The sequence below is a fragment of the Talpa europaea genome (assembly GCF_964194135.1).
Source record: "Talpa europaea genome assembly, chromosome: 1".
NCBI lineage: Eukaryota > Metazoa > Chordata > Mammalia > Eulipotyphla > Talpidae > Talpa > Talpa europaea.
In genome coordinates this window covers 129877852-129897332 of record NC_140073.1, presented here as the reverse complement: position 1 = coordinate 129897332, position 19481 = coordinate 129877852, and the positions used below count along the sequence as shown (strand labels likewise).

Genomic DNA, 19481 nt, shown 5'->3' with positions numbered 1-19481 from the left:
GCGTGCGCTGAGGAACGTGTTGGGGCCTCGGTTCCCAGGACTTAGAAGAGAACCCGCTTGAGCAACAATGGCGGGGCAGCGCATCCCGGTACCTCGGCTCGAGGGTATTTCGCAGGAGCAGTTCATGCAGCACCTCTATCCGCAGGTGAGAGCCTAATGCGGGGTCAAACCTAGAAAGCAGGGGACACACATCCCGAGCACTCAGGCTGCTCGGTGCTGGTTTCTTGTGACCCAGGGTGTAGGGAGGAGCCGCGGCGAGTGAAGGTGTCCGCTTGACTGCAGCCAAGGGAGTGGACGCTTGGCTCATCTATTAAATTTCCTGGAGAGAACAGCCCCACGTTTCTGGAAAGCAGTATAAACGCGGAAAGCTGAGCACAAGAAACATTTTGCTTAATAAGAACTTCTAGCTGCAAGAAGAGGCCTTGCTAGAACCCCTTTAGGTCTTTTGCCACAGCCATGGCAACGAAGGGAGCGTTCTTCCGGCTCTCGCTGCCCCACTGCCCCCCTATTCCGCTGGGCCTCACAGTCCCCATGGCCCCTCCGCCTTCCCCTTTCCCCCAGCTTCTGTACCCTGTACACCCCCGCCTCCCTAGCTGTGAGGTTTCGCTACCCCAACTCTGGGGGCGCTAAAGGCACCCCAGCAGTCTCCTGAGTTACTGAATTTGGAGGAGCAGTTTTTCATTACTCTGGGGTCAGTGCGAATACCCCAGGAAAGTCTCACTGGTCTTGTATTTTCACTAACCTGAGTTCTAGTTCAGACGTTGGAATGATGTATATGTGTAATTCAATTTTAGTTCTTTAAAAGAAAACTAAGAAAAATATTAAGTGAGGAGAAAGTACTTTTATTTAACACCGCTTTGCAAGGGACTCCAGGCTTCAGAACCAATGAGAATACAATCCAACAGATAGTTAAAAAAAAATAGTTCTCAGGGTTACATTTAGTCTATTCGTGGGAGAATTCCTCCTACTTGCCTAGTGGACAGCCCCAGACCCCCAACAGTTTTACTTGATGTTTCCATCTGTAAGGATTGTCATAGAGAACTACAGTTCTGAGTATTAAAAGAATCGGGAATGATGATGTTTTTCAATAGTTAGCAACCTACAGGGAGAATTCAAGTCTTCATTTATTTGGATCACTATCCGGGAATGTTATTTTTCCTATCTCCACCTCAAGATATGTTAGTATAAACTACCTGCAGGGCCTTATTGTGAAGATCTGAATGTTACATATGAAGTGTTTTGTAAGATGGAATAGGTGTTTGTAGTTTAATCTCCCCAGACAGGATGAATAATATGCCACAAAGAAAGTAACACTAAGTTTCTTAAAATGAACATTTAGAAATACTGGTCACAATGAAATAAAGCTGGAAATTAATAGCAAAGTTGGAAAACAAATTCTTTCTGCATGGAGACACTGAAATAAGAACTATAAGGGGGCATAGTTCTATCAAATTAACATTTTAATAATGCCATACTTGATAGTGTGGTACAAATGCATGAACAGGTAGACCAGAGGACTAGAAGATAGTCTGATAGTTTATTTAATATATATAATATTATTTTACATCTATATATTATATATAGTTTGCTGTAGTCCCATCTGTTAATTTTTGCTTTGCTTTTATTTCCCTTGCTGTCAGTTGAGTTTACAAAGATATCCCTAAGTCCCATGTTATGGAATGTATGTTTTCTTTTTTTTTTTTTTTTTTTTTGGTTTCAGGACTGGTATCCAAGTCTTTAGTCCATTTTGAAATAATTTTTGTATGTAGTGTTACAGTAATCTAGTTTCATTCTTTGCGTGTGGCTGATCAGTTTTCCTATCACTGTTTTTTTTTTTTAACTTTTTTTTTAAAAAGATTTATTTATTTATTTATCCAAGCACTGGGTGCAGTCAGAAGCAGGGGAGGGTGAGAGAATTCACCAGAGCCAGAGTGGGGAGCAGAGCAGGCAGAAGGACCGAAGTATACTGCTGAGGGGAGCAGTGGGCGGGCAGCAGGAGAGGTCTGTGCGCTGTGCGGGACCCTCCTCTGGTGCCCGGGGAGCAGCAGGGGATGGAAACAGCGCTGCAGAGGCTGTGGGCAGCTTCGCAACCCAGCGCTCAACCCCTGCGTCACCGGGGAGACCCCTATCACTGTTGAGGAGACTTTCTTCATTGTATGCTCTTTGCTCCTTTGTTGTACATTAACTGTCCATATATGTGTCCATTGACAGATGATGGGATAAAGATGTGTTATATACACACAATGGAATACTACTCAGCCTAAAAACAGATGAAATCTGGCCATTTACCACAACATGGATGGAACGTGAAGGCCTTATGCTAAATGAAATGTTAAGAAGGAGATAAAATACTGGATAATTTCACTCATGTGAAAAATAAAGAAACAAAGCCAGCAATGAGACAAAACAATACAAACCCTTGGGTTCTGACAACAGAACTGAGATTAACAGATGGGAAAGGAGTGGGGTGGGGTGGAAGCACAGAGTAGAGGGGGCCATTGGAAAGTTATTTGTACTTTGGTGATGGGCATGATGTGGTAACAAGTGTAAACTCTTAAAACAGTGTTACAAACCAATGTTATCGCAGTTAAAAGAAAAAGATATTGAAGCCAATATATACCGTTATCCGTTGTATTGGCAAAAATCAAGGGATTTTAATAGTACTGTTCATGAGTCTGTGAAGAAGCTAGTACTCTGAATCTTATGCCAAGTGGTACAACCCCTTGGGAGAAGAATTCGACACATTGCACAACCATGTATATGTTGTTATGATCTCGCAATCCTTCTCTTAGGAATTTACTCTGGGGATACACTGCCAGAAATATAAAGATATCTACATAATGTTTATTGTACTTGCAAACTTCTCCATAAGAGACTGACTGAATAAATTGTTCATTTGCACTATGGTTAACGAAACTGTAAAAAAGAATGAGGGAGATAATCTGAGCTGATAGTGATTGTCGGGATATATATTTAAATTTTAACAAGCAAATTGCAAAAAAAAAAAAGTGCAGTATAAAAAAGAAGGGCATATAAGGAAGCATACATGTTTTAATCAATTTGCAAAAAAAAAGAAATACAGGCGTGATAAACCAGAAATTAATAAGACTGGTATTTATAGGTAACGAGTAAGTACTAAGTGGAAAATGTGGATGAGATGACCTTTTTGTATAATTTTGGAGACTGCATTCATGTTTTACATTCTAAAAGTTATTGTAAAAATAAGAAGGATAAGGAATGATAAAAAATAATATAAAAAATAATGAATGAAAATAAGAGGAAGAAGTAACTCAAGTCACTTTTGAGCACAATACTTAATGTTTTCAGTCTAAAGACAAAAAGAAAGAAATACTGAATTCTAGTTAGTAATCTTGCTTTTTATGATGACATGACTTAACATCAGTGAATTATGAATTCTGAGATTTGCAAATGATTAAATATTGAGGATGTTAGGAACCTGGTTCTCTTTTTGGGGAAGGGAGTTACATAAACAATGAAGATTAGAATGAATCTTGTGGTATAAGTTCCAAGTTGGAGGTATCAGTCAGTGTTGGAAGCATCATGGTGCTTAGTCCATTAAGTGTTTATGTGTATATGTTTATATGTGTATATATATATATATATGTAGTTATATACATATGTGGTATGTATGTATATGTAATGGTGGAGATGGGAGTCAGTATGCACTTAACTGTACATATTTCCTAGCTCTCTCCATTGAGAGAGTGTAGAAATAGTTATACTCCAAGAGCAATGAATATATGCAGCTCCCAGAGGTTTCTATCAGTAGATAGCATTCCCCACTAAAAGAAATCAGAGCTGCATGAAGACATGATGTGTCTCTGAGGCAGAGAAAATTACTGGATTGTCTTATTTTTCTATTAAAATAAGGAACTGTTCAGGTGAAGAGTCAAAAGAGCCAGGTTGAAGAAGCTCCTACTGGCTAAATCTGGGGATAATCTGCACATGAAATTATGTCAATAGATTAATAACCCAGTGAATAAAATAAATGAAGAAGATAGAGCTCATTTTGACATTAGAATGTCAACTAATAAATGTAGAAGAAGATGGAATTTTAAAATCAAAATTTTTACTTAGCATAGCAATACTTGATTCAAGCAGGAATTACCAGTTGATCAAAATTAATATCACAAATAATAGGGCAAAAATATCTTTGCCACTTGATGTGTTCAATTGAGAGGGCCACAACATTGCAACTTGAATAATGAAGAAACATCAGATAAACCGAAATTTAAGGGGATTGTATATGGCTTGTACTCTACAAAATGTCAAGGTCTTGAAAGACAAAAGCTGAAATGAAAAACTGTTCCAGATAAAAAGCGACATGGCCACTAAATGCAATGTGGCATCCCACGAATACAAAGACAACAACTAAAGGAAAGGGTATTGCTAGGACATTGAACAAAATTTAGATATAGACTGTGAATCAGATAGTAGCATGTCAGTGTTCTACATAATTTTAACAATTGTTCTATAGTTATATAAGAGAATGTCCTTTGTTCTTGAAAAATATACTAAGGTTTTTAGAGATAAAGGAGCATGTCAGAACTAACTCTGAAATAGTTTAGACAAAATTATATTATGCTTAAGTCTATGCTTTATACTCACGATTAAAAAAGAGCAAATGATAAAGTACAAGGGACAATAGATTAAATTTACAGTTGATAAATCAGAGTAAAGGGTATGGGATCTCTGTAATATTCTTGCAACTTTGCTGTAAGTTTGAAATGGTATCAAAATAAAGTTACAATATTTGACTGTAAAGTACAAGTTTTAATTATTTATATTTTTGTCCTAATACTTACAAAAATGCTCTAAATAATATTGATATTTCTCTTTCTCTGCTCTTGATGGTGTACCTGTTTTGTTTGGTTTTGTTTTTCTAATGTTAAAATTTTGTCCTAAGTATTTTAAATGGGTCCTTTTCCTTTTTTAAGGATTGCATGAATTTTCAAAAGGTTTTGGTGTGAGCCTCTTGGGATCAAGAATCATTTTTTGTTTGTTCTCTTTGCTAAATATACCTTCTTATATGTCGTTGGTTTTCCCTCAATTTCATTGTGTTTCTTCTCCTACTTACAGAGAAAGCCTCTAGTATTGGAAGGAATTGATCTAGGGGCATGCACAAGTAAATGGACAGTGGATTACCTAAGCCAGGTCGGAGGAGCGAGAGAAGTGAAGATTCATGTTGCTGCAGTTGCCCAGATGGACTTCATTAGTAAGAACTTTGTATATAGGTATTTCTTCTGAGGTTTACTCTGGACATACAAATAACTTTTTTAAAACTTGTCTTTTTTTTTTTTTAAAGATTTATTTATTTATTTATACAAGAACCGGGGTACAGGCCAGATGTGCGGGAGGGCGAGAGGTTTCACCAGACACAGCGGGGAACAGAACAGGCAGGCTGACGAAATACACTGTTGAGGGGAGCAGCGGGAGGGCAAGACAGGAGAGGTCTGCCGCACCATGTGGGACGCTCGCCAGCTGGCCGGGATCGAATCGGCATTGCAGAGGCTGCAGGCAGCTTGACAGTGCCAGGCAGCTTCATAGTGCGGGGCTCAACTGCCTGTGCCACCAGGGGAGGCCCGCACCTTGTCTTTTTTTTTTTTTTTAAATATTTATTTATTTATTTATTCAAGCACTGGGTACAGTCAGAAGCGTGGGAGGGTGAGAGAATTCACCAGAGCCAGAGCGGGGAGCAGAGCAGGCAGAAGGACCGAAGTACACTGCTGAGGGGAGCAGCGGGCGGCAGGTCTGCGTGCCATGCGGGACCCTCCTCCGGTGGTGGCCGGGGAGCAGACAGGGATCGAACCGGTGCTGCAGAGGCTTCGGGCAGCCTCGCAACCCAGCGCTCAACCCCTGCGCCACTGGGGAGGCCCCGCACCTTGTCTTTTGACATGATAGAACCACTTACTAATTTTTAAATGCCTTTAAAAAGACAAGAATTTTTTTAAAGGATTATACAGATTATACAAAAACATTTATAAAGATCAGTTTTAAAAAAGGGTGTATACCCAATATTCTCTGGAGTCATGGAAGGAATTGAGGATTTCTTTTTTTTTTTTTTAAGATTTATTTATTTATTTATATAAGAACTGGGGTACAGGCCAGATTCGCGGGAGGGTGAGAGGATACACCAGAGATAGAGCAGGGAACAGAACAGGCAGACTGACGAAATACACAGCTGAGAGGAGTAACGGGAGAGACAGGAGAGGTCTGCTGCGCCATGTGGGACCCTCCCCGGCTGGGATCAAACCCTGGCTGCAGAGGCTGCGGACAACTTCACAGTGCGGTGCTCAACTGCCTGTGCCATCAGAGAAGGCCTGGAATTGAGGATTTCTTTAACTGGAGTTAATTACATCTAGAACTGGGTGTGTTTTATTCATTTAGTGCTTTATTAATTGATTGAACCTATCCCATTAGTAATTCTTATCTAGAGTAATAAATTCTAAAGTTTTCCCCCATAATATTTTTTTAATTTTTAATGCTTTTATTTTTAGAAGATTTTCTAATTCCATGTTTTCAGATAAATGTAAACCTATGTTTTTATTTTTCGGCTGCCTTCTAGAGGAATGTAGGACAAGTAGATTTCTTGTGGTATGGTATTTTCATCAACTTGGAAAACTTTAAAAAAATACTTTCCTCTTTTGATAAAATAACTTTTAACAAATTTTTTCCCCTCATGTTTGTCATTTTATGCTTTGGGACCTCCTAAAAGTAAGTAAGATAGTGAAAAGTGCAGAATGTCTAAACTTGAAAACTTTAAATGCGGTAATCTTATGATGTTACTTATTCCCATGAGTTTTATTTAAAATGTTAAATTAAAAGTCAAATGACTTCCAAATTCTGAGCACGTGTAGTTCCCAGCAAATTCAATCTGTTGAAAAACAAAAGACTGATTTTTAAAGAAAGGTGGCTTTCACTGTTCCTTCCAGAGTTTAGAGATGAGTTAAACAGAGCTTCTAATGTCCAGTGCCATTCCTTTCTCATTAGAGCTTTCCAGGCTTGTACAGGAGCTTGCCAAAGCATTTTACAGTTTTTGATCCTTTGAATATTCATCATTATAGTTTTGGTTTTTAATAGGACATGAATTGAATTTAATTGCCATAAATTTTTCCAAGTGTAAGAACTTTTCATTTTTTATTAAATCAAGAAAGTGGAAGAAAGTGCTGGAATGATGAGTGTTTTTCAAACTGCAGTTAATGATGTTTATTTTCCAGAAATTCCAACGCCATAACAAATGGGTATTGAAACTTCGTCTTAAATTGCCTTGATGTTTTGTCATGTCTTATAAACTTGTTTTGAAGCACATACATTATGTAATACTTCTTATTCCAACTTCCTCCAAGTCTTTCATTAGAACTAAAGAGTTGCAAGATTATTTTCTTAGTACAAGAAAGAAAGATTTAGTCAATTTTTGCAATTGCCAGGGACATTGAAAAAAGAGGGGCTTCTAGACCAACTATTTATAAGAAATTCTGCACACATACATCACTATCACTTCAGTTTAAAGTTGTATTTTTTGCTTATTAAACATTTGAAGATCAATTTATTTCCACATTAACTTTTACTTCTTCTTGGTAACTCTCACTATTCCAGAGTCAGGCTAGTCTTCACAAGAAGAACCTTCTGTGGTAAAAGAATAGTGTTGGATTCATCTTGTCAAAGCTATTTTTTAAAAGTCTGAATCTTATTTAAGCTTTACCACTTCTACCTATCATTTAATTCATGTCATCATCCTGCTTTTAATGCTTCTTATATTTTCTTCAGTCCTGGTCTTAATCTTGCAAAGCAGTCATTCCAAAATAGGAAACAGGACAGTGAAGATTCTTCTTCTTTTCTTTCTTTCCTTTTTTTTAAAAATGTGAGTTAGAAATGAAGCTTTATTGGTAGTACACACTCGAGTGAGTGAGGGCAGATTCAGAGGAGAATTGCCTGTTTTTCTTTCTTTTTTTCCAATATTAATGACCACTTGCTTCTAATGGATACATTATCATTGTTGTTTACTTCACCATTTGTCCTTTAATAAGCTCTTATCAGATGCTATTACTCATTTAAACTTCAGAACAATTTATGAGGTAGAGTTTTTAAAAATAACTATATGGATGAGAAAAACATTAAGTTAGTTACTCTAGATCATGTAGGTCAAAATGATGGAAGAAAGATTTATAGCTAAGTTTAGCTTCTAGGTTCCTTCAGGGAACATAGTTCCACCATCTGGTTGCACTTGGGGAAGCCAGATAATCTGCTTCCAAACAAATATTTATAGTCCTTTCACTAACCTTCTAGGTTAGACAAGTTCACCAGTCAAGGGCCATTTTTTACAATAAGCAGCATTACTTGATATCATAGTTGACATTTCACATTTATCTTAAGCCAGTATGTTTCCAGGAGAACATTACTAGAAGGTAAGCTCACAGTCATTTTGTTAGAGAATGAGAAAAGGGTTTTGTTTAACCTTTTTCCCTATGTCTTCAGTATAGATTTTAAGTGAATGATACTTGGTAGTAAAAGGGAAAATATTACAACTCTCAGTCAGCGTTTAGAGATTGGAATGTGGTGGGGTAGGAGAAGAGAGTTTTGACCCAGATGATTTTCAGGACTTTATTGTTTTGTGTTACTGATAAGGTATTTTTAAGTACAAGATTCTAGAAGGTTGAAGGGATAAGATGGTACCTCGAGAGGAAATGCCCTCTATGTTCAAGAAGGTGAGGTAAGGGACGCAAACTTTTTTCCATGGTGTTCAGCTTTATTTGCCAAGATGAAAGGAAGCAGGTAATTGGACAGAAAAATGAAGAAGAATGAAAATGGGTCACTTCACTGGAATTCTCCTTGAGATAGTCCACAGAAACCTCAAAATGACAGAGGTGGTACAGGAGGATGAGAACAGTGTTAGGGCTTCTGTGCTCTGCGGTAGTAAGGCAGGAAGATCGGTTGCGGGGTGGGGCAGGGGGAGACTTTATTTTCATTGGACCATTTGTCTACTCTCTTCCAAAGTAGCACAATTAGTTTGTCCCATTCATCACAAAACTTTTTGTCGCAATGCTTGAAAACAGGTTGCAAGAAGAGCCTGAAAATTTATGTATTCCCAGAGAAAACCAGGTAGCATATCACTGATAGTATATCTTAATGTACAAGATTCTAGAATTTTGATGGGATAGGATGGGACCGTGAGAGGGAATACCCTCTCAAGGGTATTTTTCTAGTAGTAACTTGAAAGAGGATATTAATAGGTGAGATGGATCCATCTGTACCATAAATTTTAAAAAACTTAATTCTTGAAATCAAAGTTACATACAGCCTAGGCCAAATAAGTACATGACTACTTTTGAAAATAATAGAATTCTACATAATGGATTATACAAAAAAAAATGGATATTGTAAAATAAGATCAAATCCAATTCCAGCATATCTATAAATTAGTGCTTAGAGTATTACCAATTGGTTTTATTAACTCCGAGGATTCTTGTATGTTTATTTCAGAACTTTACCTTTTGACAAGTTGGTTCAGAGGGCAGCTGAAGAAAAGCACAAAGAATTCTTTATTTCAGAGGTAATTTGTTTTTAATATTTTATTTAGTTATATACTAAATATATGCTAAATGGATTTTCTTATAAAAAATGGCAGTCATACAAGAACTATTGCCTTCTTGATAGCTATTCTTAGGCTTGGCTCTGTGTGCCATGAATCCTAACTAATTATTGGGTCTCAAACCTTGGCCAAATTATTTTTCTTCACTTCAGTATGTTCATTTATAAAATGGCAATAAAAACAGTACCTATTTCATAAGGTTTTTATGATAATTAGATAAATAAAATCTGTACAGTGCCTGACAGAAATTATTCATTAAATATTTAGCTATTAATATTATTGCCTTTGAAAATGTTCTCTGATATGCAAATTTCAAATGCTAATAGAGAACTTTATTTTCATATCTTATTGATACTTAGACTTTCTACAATTTATTATTATAGTTGTTATCAATGTGATTTCTATTGCATATTTACTACAATGTTTGGGATTACAAATCTATTTAGTTACCTTACATAGTACAGCTTTAAAAAATTCAATTTAGACTTTGAGAGGGGCGGAGCAACATGGCGGCGAGGAGACGCTGCGAGTAAGATCTCCCATTAAAAAAAGTTAATAGGGAGGAAAAGCGGCAGGTCCCAGTGAGAACTGGGACACGGAAGATAAACGGACGACTCCAGCAAACTGCCCGAAGAAGAAAGTTGCCATAAAAGAGGACGAGAAGGGAGGGAAGCGCAGAACCCTGCTCCCCTCCCCCGCCCACAGAGGCGGCACTCTCCGACCGGCAGAGAGGAGGAAAACAACAAACCAAAACGCCCAACAAGAAAAACGGATGCAGCAAGCGGGACTGTGAGTGGAAAGGAACTATTTCAGCCACCACACCCCGTGAACAGGAGCTGAGGCGAACCCTGCAGGATCCGCCGCGGAGGTGAGCTCCAGGCGCCATTAAAGAGAGCCCCGCCCACCAGGAGGAGACCAGCACACAGCCCCGGCCGCCCGGTAAGCTTGCGCGAAAGCGGCGCTCGGATTGCAGCTGCCCAGGGCCCTGCGCCTGCGACCTAGGCTTGCGGGGAGACGACGGAGGCCCTCCCTGAGTGAGCAGGAACAAGGTGCCCAGGCAGCGGAGCGGGATTCAAAAGGCGCCATTCCCGCGCCACTGATCTGGGCTACAGCCCGCGTCCTGGAACTGAGGGCTTTGGAACTGAGACCCGGGCGGAGGCCCTCCCTGAGTGAGCAGGAACAAGGCACCCAGGCAGGGGAGCGGGATTCAAAAGGCGCCATTCCCGCGCCACTGATCTGGGCTACAGCCCGCGTCCTGGAACTGAGGGCTTTGGAACTGAGACCCGGGCGGAGGCCCTCCCTGAGTGAGCAGGAACAAGGCGCCCAGGCAGGGGAGCGGGATTCAAAAGGCGCCATTCCCGCGCCACTGATCTGGGCTACAGCCCGCGTCCTGGAACTGAGGGCTTTGGAACTGAGACCCGGGGCACGAAATTAGGGGCGTGGGTTCCCCACGACGGTGGGGCACAAGGCAGACACAGCACCCCAAAGCCCTTGAGGTGTACCCTACCATCCCCGCTCTGCTCCCTGTCCCACGGGGTGGAAAATCAGCTCCCCAAGGGCTCTAGGAGAGATCTCTGGTGCCACCTAGCGATTTGACCCCAGCACAGGCTACTGAAGGAGCTAGTGGCCAGCTGGGGAGTTAGCCCACACCGGGCCCCTTCTGAACAAGTAGTCTGAGCCCACAGGGAGAGCGAGCACCCACAGCCGGGGCAGACCAGGCGCGCAGAAGAGTGTGCCTGAGACCAGAAGCGCAGGGAGTGTGTCCCACATCACCATTTTAGAACAGGGACATTTCTACAGTAAAGACTACCTGCAGAAGGCTTCCTCAGGAGCCAGAGGTGAGCGGGGGAAGTTCGCCCACGCCAGACCCCCTCTGGCCTGCAGTCCAAGCCCAGAGGGGAGCAGGAACCCACCGCCGGGGCAGACCAGGCGCACAGGGGAGTGTGTCCCCACATCGGCATTTTAGAACAGGGACCTTTCTCCAGTAAAGGCTGCTTGAAACTGACAGATGACTCCTGGAAGAACCAGAGGGGAACAGAGAAGCCCACCCAAGATGCCGGCAAGTCCCAACAACACAGTGTCCCAACGCATACGGCAAATTAGAAAACAGACAGTAGGGAGGAGAAGAACCACACGCAACCTAGCAACTCTCCAGAGAAAAAGCACACCACAAAAAGAAAGCCAGCCCCCAGATTGCAACGACAATAACTTGGAAGAATTTCTGAGCCTTCCAGAAAGAGAATTTAAAATTGCCGTGATTAAAAAACTGACAGAAGTCATAAAGGAAAACAATGATAAGGGAAAAATAATCAACGATCAGAAGAATGCAATTGAGTCCCTAGAGAGGGAAAACAATGGTCAGAAGAAAGAAATTGAGTCCCTAAAGAGGGAAGTAAAAGAAATGCAGGAGATCAAAGAATTAATGGAAGAACTAAAGAATTCTGGGAAAAGCAATGAAAGCAGAATAGATGAAATGGAAGAACGAATAAGTAATCTTGAAGACACAGAAATAAAAAGAACTAAAACAGAAAAGGAAAGAGAAGTACGAAGGAAAAAGAATGAAGAAAGACTTCGGGAACTATCTGACTCCATGAGGAAAGGAAATATAAGAGTTATAGGAATACCAGAAGGAGAGGAGAGAGATGTAGGAACAGAGAAAATATTCAAAGAGATAATTGAAGAGAACTTCCCAAATGTGAAGAAGGAGCTGAAAATTGATATTTAAGAAGCAAGAAGAACACCAAACTTCCACGACGAAAGGAAAAATACAGCAAGACACATAATAGTAAAGCTCCCAAGAATCCAGGACAAGGAAAAAATAATGAAGCTGGCAAGAGGGAAGAAACAGATAACATTCAAAGGAAAACCAATCAGGCTGACATCAGACTTCTCCGAAGAAACACTACGGGCAAGGAGAGAGTGGAGGGACATAGTCAACAGACTCCAAGAAAACAGATGCCAACCAAGAATACTCTATCCCGCAAAGCTCTCCTTCCTCTTTGAAGAAAGAATATGGACCTTCCCAGACAAACAGAAACTCCGGAATTTCATTGCAACTAAACCCCCACTCCAAAAAATACTACAAGGAGTCCTAAAGCCAGAACCTCAGAGCGACGAATAACAATGAAAGAAGGCCAAAAAAAAAAAAAAGTTATTAAAAGAATAAAAAAATAAAATCAAAGGAAAGACAAACACAATGGCAAATACAGATGTTAACATATCAATATTAACTCTAAATGTAAATGGACTAAACTCTTCAATAAAAAGACACAGAGTTGCAGCCTGGATTAAGAAACAAAACCCAACCTTTTGCTGTCTCCAGGAAACACATTTAGCTACAAAAGATAAAAATAGGCTCAAAGTTAAAGGATGGAAAACAATCCTACAAGCAAATGGACCAAAAAAGAAAGCAGGAACAGCTATACTTATATCAGATAAAACAGATTTCAAACTCAAAAAGATAAAAAGAGACCCCAATGGTCACTACATTATGATCAAGGGGACAATACTTCAAGAAGAAATAACACTCATTAACATATACTCACCAAACGAAGGAGCACCAAAATATATCAGACAACTGTTGTCCTCTCTGAAAACAGACATCAGAGAAAACACATACGTAGTGGGAGACTTCAACACACCACTATCAACAATGGATAGATCAACAAGACAAAAAATAAGAAACCAAAGCTCTAAATAAAGACCTAGAGCAATTGGGCTTAACAGACATCTATAGAACACTAAACCCCAAAAAAACGGAGTACACATTTTTCTCAAGCGCACACGGATCATTCTCCAGGATCGATCACATACTGGGGCACAAGACAAACATCAACAGATACACCAAGATTGAAATCATATCAACCATCTTTTCTGACCATGAAGGTATCAAACTAGAAATAAACCATAAAAAGAAGGCAAGGAACTTTCCTACCTCATGGAGATTAAAAACCACACTACTGGAAGACCATTGGACTAATGAGGAGATCAAAGAAGAAATTAAAAAATTTTTTGAATTGAACGACAAGGAGGACACCAATATCCTAAATGTATGGGATGCAGCAAAAGCAGTAATAAGAGGAAAATATATAGCAATAGAAGCTCACATCAAGAAACAAGAAAGAACGCAAAGAAACAACCTAATCTCGAAGCTCAAAGATCTAGAAAAAGAACAACAAAAAAACCCCAAAACCAGTAGAAGAAAAGAAATAATAAAAACCAAAGCAGAAATAAATGAAATTGAAACTAAAAAAACAATCCAAAAGATCAATGAAACCAAGAGCTGGTTCTTTGAAAAAATCAATAAAATAGACAAACCCCTAGCCAGGCTCACAAAGGAAAAAAGGGAGAAAGCACAAATAAACAGGATCATCAATGAAAGAGGAGAAATCACAACGGACACAGCAGAAATCAAAAGAATAATCAGTAACTACTATGAACAGTTATATGGAAACAAGTTTAACAATCTAGAGGAGATGGACAAATTCCTACAACTCTACAATCACCCAAAGCTAGATAAAGAAGAAATAGAACACCTAAACAGACCAATTACAATTAGCGAAATTGAAATGGTAATAAAAAACCTCCCCAAAAACAAAAGCCCAGGACCTGATGGATTTACAAATGAATTCTACCAAACATTCAGAGACGAATTAGTGCCTATCCTTCACAAACTCTTCCAAAAAATTGAGAAGGAAGGGACAATACCAAACACGTTCTATGAAGCCAACATTACACTAATACCAAAACCGAACAAGGACAACACAAAAAAGGAAAACTACAGGCCAATCTCCCTAATGAACACTGATGCAAAAATCCTCAATAAAATTTTAGCTAGCAGAATCCAACAATGTATCCATAAGATAATTCACCACGACCAAGTTGGATTCATTCCAGGGGCACAAGGATGGTTTAACATCCGAAAATCAATCAACGTTATCCAACACATCAACAAAAAGAAATATAAAAACCATATGATAATATCAATAGATGCTGAGAAAGCTTTCGACAAAGTGCAACACCCATTCATGATAAAAGCCCTTGAAATTCTTGGGATACAAGGAACATACCTCAACATCATAAAGGCCATCTATGACAAGCCAACAGCCAGTATCATTCTCAATGGTGAAAAGCTGAAAGCAATTCCATTAAGATCTGGAACAAGACAAGGATGTCCACTCTCACCATTGCTTTTCAATATAATACTGGAAGTCCTAGCCAGGGCAATAAGACAAGAGAAAGACATCCAAGGAATCCAAATAGGAAAAGAAGAAGTCAAACTATCACTATTTGCAGACGATATGATATTATACATAGAGAACCCCAAAAACTCCACAGAAAAGCTAATTCAACTCATCAATCAGTTCAGTAAAGTGGCAGGATACAAAATCAACACGCAAAAGTCAGTAGCCTTCCTATACACAAACAATAAATCTGAAGAAGAAGAAATCAAAAAGACCATCCCTTTTGTTATTGAAACAAAAAAAATCAAATATTTGGGAATAAATCTAACAAAAGAGGTAAAGGACCTATACAAAGAAAACTATAAAACACTGTTAAAAGAAATAGAAGAAGACACAAAGAAATGGAGAGACATCCCCTGCTCGTGGATTGGAAGAATAAACATTATTAAAATGGCCATCTTTCCAAAAGCAATATACAGATTCAATGCTATTCCAATCAAAATTTCAATGTCATTCTTCAAAGAAATAGAACAATTATTGATGAAATTCATATGGAATCACAAAAAACCCCGAATAGCCAAAGCTCTCCTGAAAAAAAAAGAAGGGAATGGAGGCATCAGACTCCCAGACTTCAAACTATACTACAAAGCCATAATCATCAAAACTGCATGGTATTGGAACAAGAACAGACATACAGACCAATGGAATCGAATAGAAAATCCAGAAATAAACCCACAGATTTATGGTCAACTAATCTTTGACAAAGGAGCAAAGACTATTCATTGGAGCAAAGAAAGTTTGTTCAATAAATGGTGCTGGGAAAACTGGGTCGCTACATGCAAAAGAATGAAGCTTGACCACCACCTCACACCATACACAAAAATCAACTCAAAATGGATTAAAGAACTAGACACATCAAAGACATCTTTACAGACACATCACCCAAAGCAGTGATAGTGAAGGCAAAGATAAACAGCTGGGACTACATCAAATTAAAAAAACTAGCAACAACAAATGTTGGCGAGGGTGTGGAGAAAAAGGAACTCTTCTGCACTGTTGGTGGGAGTGCAAACTGGTCCAACCACTGTGGAAAGCTGTGTGGAGATTTCTGGACCTACTAAACATAGAGCTTCCTTATGACCCAGCAATTCCACTCCTGGGTATTTACCCAAAGGACACAGAAACATCAATTCCAAAGAACACCTGCACCCCTATGTTTGTAGCAGCACTGTTTACAATAGCTAAGCTTTGGAAACAACCCAAATGCCCAAAAATAGATGACTGGATCAAGAAGATGTGGTACATATATACCATGGAATATTACTCAGCATTCAAAAAAGATAAACACATGCAATTTGCTGCAACATGGATGGCGCTGGAAGGGATCATGCTCAGCGAAATAAGCCAAAAAGAAAAAGAAAAATACCGGATGGTCTCACTCATAGCAGGAATCTAGAAAACTTAAATAAGGGACCAGGAAAATGAATAACTATAAGAAAGTGAAAATCAAAATCAACAAAAAACTATGAACCAGAGACACTTTTAGGGGGGCGGGGGCGGGAGGGGAGGGATTGGGGTCAGAATGGGGGGCTGCAATTGTATGGGGAATATAACAATAAAATTAAAAAAAAAAAATAAACAAATGGGTGCATCAAATTCAAAAGTTTTTGTAGTACAAAAGAAACTCACAAAAACAAGAAGGCACTTTATAGATTGGGAGAAGATATTTGTGCATCCCATGTCCTTCAAGGGGTTAATTTCCAAAATCCATAAAGAATGCATACAACTCAATAACAACAACAACAAAAACAACCCAATCAAAAAAGGATAAAAGTCCTAAATAGACATTTAGGCCTATGGAAAAATGTTTATCATTTAATATAAGGAAATTGTGAATCAAAATCACAATGAGTTATCACTTTACCCCTGTGAGAATGGCTTATATCTAAAAATACTGAAACAACAAATGTTGCTAAAGATGTGAAAAAGAATATCCACCTTTGGTTGGAATATATTTTGGTACAGTCTCCCTGCCTCTATAGAAAACAATGTGAAGATTCCTAAACAAGCAAACACCATAAGATCTAGCACTTTGAGATATTTGCCCAGAGAGTATCAAAAAAAAAAAAAAAAAAAAAAAAAAAAATGTTCTCCCAGTCGGTGTGGTTTCTCTTTGTTTTGGTTATTGTCTCCTTTGCTGTGCAGAAGCTCTTTAATTTGATGTAGTCCCAGCTGTTTATCTTTGCCTTCACTATCACTGCTTTGGGTGATGTGTCTGTAAAGATGTCTTTGATGTGCATATCATGTAGTGTTTCGCCTATATTTCCTTCTATGTATTTTATGGTTTCAGGTCTTATGACTAGTTCTTTTATCCATTTTGAGTTGTGTTTCGCCTATATTTCCTTCTGTGTATTTTATGGTTTCAGATCTTATATCTAGTTCTTTAATCCATTTTGAGTTGGTTTTTGTGCATGATGTTAGGTAGTAGTCAAGCTTCTTTCTTTTGCATGTAGTGACCCAGTTTTCCCAGCACCATTTATTGAACAAACTTTCTTTGCTCCAATGCATATCCTTTCTCCTTTGTCAAAGATTAGTTGACCAAAATCTGCGGGTTTATTTCTGGATTTTCTATTCTATTCCATTGGTCTGTGTGTCTGTTCTTGTTCCAATACCATGCAGTTTTGATGATTAAGGTTTTGTATAGTTTGAAGTCTGGGTGTGTGATGCCTCCATTCCCATCTTTTTTTTTTCAGAAGAGCTTTGGCTATTCGGGGTTTTTGGTGGTTCCATATGAATTTCATCAATAATTGTTCTATTTCTTTGAAGAATGACATTGAAATTTTGATTGGAATAGCATTGAATCTGTATATTGCTTTTGGTAGGATGGCCATTTTAATAATGTTTATTCTTCCAATCCATGAGCAGGGGATGTCTTTCCATTTCTTTGTGTCTTCTTCTATTTCTTTTAACAGTGTTTTATAGTTTTCTTTGTATAGGTCCTATACCTCTTTTGTTAGATTTATTCTCAAGTATTTGTTTCGATAATAAAGGGATTTTTTTTGATTTCTTCTTCAGATTTATTTTTTGTGTATAGGAAGGCTACTGACTTTTGTGTGTTAATTTTGTATCCTGCCACTTTACTGAACTGATTGATTAGTTGAATTAGTTTTCTGTGGAGTTTTTGGCATTCTCTCTGTATATTATCATATCATCTGCAAATAGTGATAGTTTGACTTCTTTTCCTATTTGGATTCCTTATATGTCTTTCTTTTGTCTTATTGCACTGGCTAGGACTTCCAGTATTATATTGAAAAGCAGTGGTGAAAGTGGACATCCTTGTCTTGTTCCAGATCTTAATGGAAATGCTTTTTTCAGCTTTTCGCCATTGAGAATAATACTGGCTGTTGGCTTGTCATAGATGGCCTTTATGATGTTGAGGTATGTTCCTTGTATCCCAAGAATTTCAAGGGCTTTTATCATGAATGGGTGTTGCACATTGTCAAAAGCTTTCTCGGTATCTATTGATATTATCGTGTGGTTTTTATATTTCTTTTTGTTGATGCGTTGGATAACGTTGATTGATTTTCGGATGTTGAACCATCCTTGTGTCCCTGGAATGAATCCTACTTGGTCATGGTGAATTATCTTATGGATACATTGTTGGATTCTGATAGATAAAATTTTATTGAGGAATTTTGCATCAGTGTTCATTAGGGAGATTGGCCTGTAGTTTTCTTTTTTTGTGTTGTCCTTGTTCGGTTTTGGTATTAGTGTAATGTTGGCTTCATAGAACGTATTTGGTATTATCCCTTCCTTCTCAATTTTTTGAAGAGTTTGTGAAGGATAGGCACTAACTTGTTTCTGAACGTTTGGTAGAATTCATTTGTAAATCCATCAGGTCCTGGGCTTTTGTTTTTGGGGAGGTTTTTGATTACCATTTCAATTTCGCTGCTTGTAATTGGTCTGTTTAGGTGTTCTATTTCTTCTTTATCTAGCTTTGGGTGATTGTAGAGTTGTAGGAATTTGTCCATCTCCTCTAGATTGTTGAACTTGTTTCCATACAACTGTTCATAGTAGTTTCTGATTATTCTTTTGATTTCTGCTGTGTCCGTTGTGATTTCTCCTCTTTCATTTGTGATCCTGTTTATTTGTGCTTTCTCCTTTTTTTCCTTTGTGAGCCTGGCTAGGGGTTTGTCTATTTTATTGATTTTTTTGAAGAACCAGCTCTTGGCTTCATTGATCTTTTGGATTTTTTTTTTTAGTTTCAATTTCATTTATTTCTGCTTTGTTTTTCATTATTTCTTCTATTGGTTTTGGTTTTTTTTTTGTTGTTCTTTTTCTAGTTCTTTGAGCTTCGAGATTAGGTTGTTTCTTTGGGTTCTTGTTTCTTGATGTGAGCCTCTATTGCTATATATTTTCCTCTTATTACTGCTTTTGCTGCATCCCATACATTTAGGAAATTGGTGTCCTTCTTGTCATTCAATTCAAGGAATTTTTTAATTTCTTCTTTGATCTCATTTGTCCAGTGGTCTTCCAGTAGTGTGGGTTTCAATCTCCATGAGGTAGGAGAGTTCCTTGTCTTCTTTTTATGGTTTATTTCTAGTTTGATGCCTTCATGGTCAGAAAAGATGCTTGGTATGATTTCAATCTTGGTGTATCTGTTGATGTTTGTCTTGGGTCCCAGTATG

General features: G+C 38.5%; 1 protein-coding gene across 2 annotated transcripts in view; it reads left to right on the top strand.

Moving 5' to 3' along the window:
- Positions 1–67: 67 nt before the first annotated feature.
- Positions 68–19481, top strand: part of TYW5 (tRNA-yW synthesizing protein 5) — a gene marked incomplete at both ends in the record, with an annotated part of 29477 nt that continues 10063 nt past the window's right edge. Inside the window, 3 exons of one of the 2 annotated variants that reach the window (XM_084242532.1) lie at positions 68–145; positions 5101–5236; positions 9480–9571. In XM_084242532.1, coding sequence (XP_084098658.1) covers positions 68–145; positions 5101–5236; positions 9480–9571 — 306 coding nt within the window. Of the gene's footprint in view, positions 146–5100; positions 5256–9479; positions 9572–19481 lie in introns of both variants that reach the window. The other variant, XM_084242533.1, reaches the window with a different exon arrangement.